This window comes from Mesoplodon mirus, assembly GCF_964341445.2.
Source record: "Mesoplodon mirus genome assembly, contig: HAP1_SCAFFOLD_1455, whole genome shotgun sequence".
In the NCBI taxonomy this organism is placed as follows: domain Eukaryota; kingdom Metazoa; phylum Chordata; class Mammalia; order Artiodactyla; family Ziphiidae; genus Mesoplodon; species Mesoplodon mirus.
Genome location: NW_028294690.1, coordinates 83328 through 89172, shown reverse-complemented (window position 1 = coordinate 89172; position 5845 = coordinate 83328). Strand labels below are relative to the sequence as shown.

The window sequence follows — 5845 nt, the reverse complement described above, 5'->3', positions numbered from 1 at the left end:
TGAATCAATATCTACATTCTTGGGCTGTTCCATTCTGCCACAATAAAAGCCTCAACTCAAATTGTCAACTGTGCATTTTTTGGAGGATTTGAGTTTTTCCAGTTCTTATTATACTGCATGCTTGGAACAAAGCGGGTCATAATAAATCCTTCTACACAACGAACTTCAAGTAGACAGTTGAAAATAGTTTTACTACTTGTAAACACACACAACAAGAAAAATACAAGATTCTTTTTATTTTTAAAGAATCGGTGCTTCCAAAAGCACATTATCTTCTATATCGTCCTCTCTCCCCTCGGTCTCTGTCTCGATCACATAATCGCTCTCTTTCTCGTTCTCTATCACGTCCTCTATCTCGTTCTCTGTCTCTTCTGTTATCTCTAGGGCGATCTCGCTGTCGCTCCCGATCTCTTTCACGAGGTCTACTTCTCCGACCGGTGACAACAGCTTGTGTTCGACGAAGGAAATCATCCACCCTCATATCATAATCATGTAGTCGTTTATCTCTGTATCTTGCTTCATGTGGTACTGGGTGATGTCCTGAGTAGGGGGGATGAGCTTGAGGAGGTGGAGCATGGTGCTGATGGTGTGGAGGTCGTTCCATTCCAGGATAAGGAGTCATTCCTCGCCGAGGTGCTGGTGGTCCCAGGTTATGAAATTCCCTCAAATAATCATTGTAGGACCCATTTAAAAACACATCTCGGGGAACTCCTGAAAACCGTCTATCTACTTCCTGGTATCGTGGATCCTTTAAATACCCTGGTGTCTGATGAAACTCAGGGGCATAGTCAATCCTTGCTTTCTTTCTGCTGTTATGAATATCATAATCTTCTGGTCGACGCCTTCCCACATCCCGGACTGGTTCTCGACGGGATGGACGATCTCTTGACTGGGGCTGAGAATGCATTCTTCTCTTGTGAGGCATTTTATGAACGACCTGATGCAAGTCAATACTTTCATCAGGGGGAAATAGAAGACAAAGCTGCTTTCCACATTCAAGTTCAATTTCCTGTCCATCACGTGCAATGTTTACTGGCTTATGTCCATTCCAAGGATTGGTGAGATGAGCCGACTTAGTGAAGGGTAGTCCACGCCTGCAAATCCAGTCAATTTTAAAGACACCTCCCAGCATTTTAGCGTTCATTCCTGCTGGAAGTACCCAATGTATAGGAGATCCTCCATGGTGTGATTCTGAAGAAAGTCTTGCAAATCCTTGAAATTTTCCACTGTCTCTCACAGAAAATATTAAGATAACACTCCTTGCAGATCTGAATGCAGCATTTAATTTCTTCTCATTTACTGGCAGTGTAGACCATACACCCTTAGCTTTGGCAAGGGACACATTCTCATGGCTGTTACTCTCTATGAGAAAAAATCTCGCATCCTGTAGGACATATTTGAGTTTACTGGTTTGATCTTTTCGGACAACATGAACGGCAGATTGTAATTTCGCGTGCTTCTTTTCTGAACCTGCATATGACTCTGATGCAGAGCTTCCACTTGTATCAAAAACAATAGGAGATACGCCTCTAGCTCTCTTCCTTTCCTTCTTTTTCTCCTCTGATCCATCTGTTCCTGAACCAGATCTGACAGGCCCATCCGTGAAGGAAAGAGAGTCGATAGCCTCCCTTCGGGTGTCATAATCATTTCCCTCTTCCTTCTGGTCTCTCTCATCCTGTTCATATTCTTCTTCCTCCTCCTCCTCTTCCTCCTCCTCCTCCTCTTCCTCTTTTTCTTCCTCCTCCTCCTCCTTCTCCTCCTCTTCCTCTTCTTCTTCCTCCTCTTCCTCCTTTCCATCGTCATCCACCTCTTCATCTTCCTCCACATCTTGCACCCCTTCCTCCTCATTCTCAGTGTTGTTGCCTTGCTCATCCGAAGAACCACTGCTGCCAGTCTCATGGTCAGAGGCATGTTCTTCAGAGTTCACTTCCTCCTTAGAAGACTGGCTGGATCTGCTTGCACGTCTGTCCACTTCAAGCCCAATTCTCTCAGAGCCATCTGGTGTAAGGGATTTGACCCTCCTTTCAGGATCCCTTTTCCGCACACATGTTTTCTCAGGTTGACTCTTATAAGGTTCTCTGGAGGCACTACTTGACAAACGAGTCTTCCGATCAGCTTCTAGACGTTTGTATCTTTCAGATCTTTGATAGTCCTCATTTTTATACTCTGTGACTGGCTTTCCGTCTGTACTAACCATTCTTTTGTTATTGCTGACTGATGAGCTCAGTGGCTTAGAAATCAATTGTCTTGAAAGAACAGAAGGCTTTTGTTGCTTTGTGTCAGTAGATTCCATTCGGTCCCTTTTTCTTTTTGAACCCTCTTCCTCATTTTTATCTGGTTCACTCTCTGGATTATAGAGTTCATCATCCTGTTCTGGTATTTCAGACACAATAGCATCTAGAACAGTAAGTTCTATATCTTTCTCCTCTCGGCTGTCGGCCGCCATTGCTCCCCTCTTGTTTCCGCTGCTGCCGCCGCCGCCGCCGCCGCCGCTGCTCCGACGTGACTCGGGCGGGCGCCGCAGCCGCGGCAGCAGAAGCACAGGCGCGTCCGTCAGTCCGTCCGCTGGGCTTGCGCGCTTCGCACGTTAGCCTCTACCACTAACCCTTCCCGACTCACCCTTCCTCCTCACTTCTTCCCTTTCTCCCTTTTCCGCTTTCCTCCTTTCACTCCGGCCTCCCCCACCCTAGGCCCAGCCTTCCCGTTGGGGCTTAGGGACGGGAGGCGGTAATGGGGAGGGAAGGGAAACCATGGAGGCAGCGGGCAGCGGTATAATGGAGCCGTGTGAAACGATCCCCCTCCCAAAATGCCCTGCGCTGCTTACGCTTCGTTCCTCCCTGGGAACGTCACAGTGCCCCGTGACGCTTTTTGAATTATGGTTTTCTCAGGGTATATGTCCAGTAGTGGGATTGCTGGGTCATATCGTAGTTCTATTTTTAGTTTCTTAAGGCACCTCCATACTGTTCTCCATAGTGGCTGTATCAGTTTACATTCCCACCAAGAGAGCAAGAGGGTTCCCTTTTCTCCACACCCTCTCCAGCATTAATTGTTTGTAGGTGTTTTGATGCTGGCCATTCTGACCGGTGTGAGGTCGTACCTCATTGTAGTGTTGATTTGCATTTCTCTTATGATTAGTGATGTTGAGCATGCTTTCATGTGTTTGTTGGCAATCTGTATATCTTTGGAGAAATGTCTATTTAGGCCTTCTGCCCATTTTTGCATTGGGTCGTTGGTTTGTTTTGAGTTTGATTTTGGAGATTAATCCTTTGTCAGTTGCTACATTGGCAAATATTTTCTCCCATTCTGAGGGTTGTCTTTCCATCTTGTTTATGGTTTCTTTTGCTATGCAAAAGCTTCTAAGTTTCATGAGGTCCCATTTGTTTATTTTTGTTTTTATTTCCATGTCTCTAGGAGGTGGGTCAAAAAGGATCTTGCTGTGATGTATGTCATAGTGTGTTCTGCCTGTGTTTTCCTCTAAGAGTTTGAAAGTGTGTGGCCTTACATTTAGGTCTTTAATCCATTTTGAGTTTATTTTTGTGTATGGTGTTAGGGCGTGTTCTAATTTCATTCTTTTACATGTAGCTGTCCAGTTTTCCCAGCACCACTTATTGAAGAGGCTGTCGTTTCTCCACTGTATATTCTTGCCTCCTTTGTCAAAGATAAGGTGACCAGATGTGCGTGGGTTTATCTCTGGGCTTTCTATCCTGTTCCATTGATCTATATTTCTGTTTTTGTGCCACTACCATACTGCCGTGATGACTGTAGCTTTGTAGTACAGCCTGCAGTCCAGGCGCCTGATTCCTCCAGCTCCATTTTTCATTCTCAAGCCTGCTTTGGCTATTCGGGGTCTTTTGTGTTTCCATACAAATTGTGAATTGTTTTGTTCTAGTTCTGTGAAAAATGCCATTGGTAGTATGATAAGGATTACATTGAATCTGTAGATTGCTTTGGGTAGTATAGTCATTTTCACAATGTTGATTCTTCCAATTCACAAACATGGCATATCTCTCCATCTGTTTGTTTCATCTTTAATTTCTTTCATCAGTGTCTTATAGTTTTCTGCATACAGGTCTTTTGTCTCCTTAGGTAGGTTTATTCTTAGGTATTTTAGTGTTTTTGTTGCAATGGTAAATGGGATTGTTCCCCTAATTTCTCTTTCTGATCTTCTGTTGTTAGTGTATAGGAATGCAAGAGATTTCTGTGCATTAATTTTGTAGCCTGCTACTTTACCAGATTCATTGATTAGCTCTAGTAGTTTTCTGGTACCTTCTTTAGGATTCTCTAGGTATAGAATCATGTCATCTGCAAACCCTGACACTTTTACTACTTCTTTTCTGATTTGTATTGCTTTTATTTCTTTTTCATCTCTGACTGCTGTGGCTAAAACTTCCAAAACTATGTTGAGTAACAGTCGTGAGAGTGGGCAACCTTGTCGTGTTCCTCATCTTAGTGGAAATGGTTTCAGTTTTTCAACATTGAGAACGATGTTGGCTGTGGGTTTGTCATATATGGCCTGTGTTATGTTGAGTTCCCTCTATGCCTACTTTCTGGAGGGTTTTCTCATAAATGGGTGTTGAATTTAATCAAAAGCTTTTTCTGCATCTATTGAGATGATCGTATGGTTTTTCTCCTTCAGTTAGTTAGTATGGTGTATCACATGGATTGATTTGCATATATTGAAGAACCCTTGCATTTCTGGGATAAACCCCACTTGATCATGGTGTATGATCCTTTTAATGTGCTCTTGGATTCCGTTTGCTAGTATTTTGTTGAGGATTTCTGCATCTATGTTCATCAATGATATCGGCCTGTAGTTTTCTTTTTTTGTGGCATCTTTGTCTGGTTTTGGTATCAGGATGATGGTGGCCTTGTAGAATGAGTTTGGGAGTGTTCTTCCCTCTGCTATATTTTGGAAGAGTTTGAGAAGGCTAGGTGTTAGCTCTTTTCTGAATGTTTGATAGAATTTGCCTGTGAAGCCATCTGGTCCTGGGCTTTTGTTTGTTGGAAGATTTTTAATCACAGTTTCAATTTCAATGCTTGTGATTGGCCGGCTTATATTTTCTATTTCATCCTGGTTCCGTCTCGGAAGGTTGTACTTTTCTCAGAATTTGTCCATTTCTTCCAGGTTTTCCATTGTATTGGCATATAGTTGCTTGTAGTAATCTCTCATGGTCCTTTGCATTTCTGCAGTGTCAGTTGTTACTTCTCCTATTTCATTTCTAATTCTATGGATTTGAGTCTTCTCCCTTTTTTTTTCTTGATGAGTCTGGGTGGTGGTTTATCAATTTTTTTTTATCTTCTAAAAGAACCAGCTTTTACTTGTGTTGATCTTTGCTATCGTTTCCTTCATTTCTTTCTCATTTATTCCTGCTCTGATCTTTATGATTTCTTCAGCTAACTTTGGGTTATCTTTGTTCTACTTCCTCTAATTGCTTTAAGTGTAAGGTTAGGTTGTTTATTTGAAATGTTTCTTGTTTCTTGAGGGAGGATTGTACTGCTATAACCTTCCCTCTTAGAACTGCTTTTGCTGCATCCCGTAGGTTTTGGTTGGTCATGTTTTCATTGTCATTTGGTTCTAGGTATTTTTTGATTTCCTCTTTGATTTCTTCAGTGATCTCTTGGTTATTAAGTAGTGTATTGTTTAGCCTCCATGTGTTTGTATTTTTGACAGACTTTTTCCTGTAATGGATATCTAGTTTCCTAGTGTTGTGGTCGGAAAAGACACTTGATACGATTTCAATTCTCTTAAATTTACCAGGCTTGATTTGTGACCCAAGATATGATCTATCCTGGAGAATGTTCCATGAGCACTTGAGAAGAAAGTGTATACTGCTGTTTTTGGATG

The 5845-nt window shown here is 42.4% G+C and overlaps 1 protein-coding gene across 1 annotated transcript; it reads right to left on the bottom strand.

Annotated features, from left to right (window-relative positions):
• Window positions 1-47: 47 nt before the first annotated feature.
• LOC309798044 (YTH domain-containing protein 1-like) lies at window positions 48-3162 on the bottom strand. The gene has a single exon (XM_082646377.1). The coding sequence runs from the start codon at window positions 2444-2446 to the stop codon at window positions 269-271; it is 2178 nt and encodes a 725-aa protein (XP_082502503.1). The 5' UTR covers window positions 2447-3162; the 3' UTR covers window positions 48-268.
• Window positions 3163-5845: the final 2683 nt, after the last annotated feature.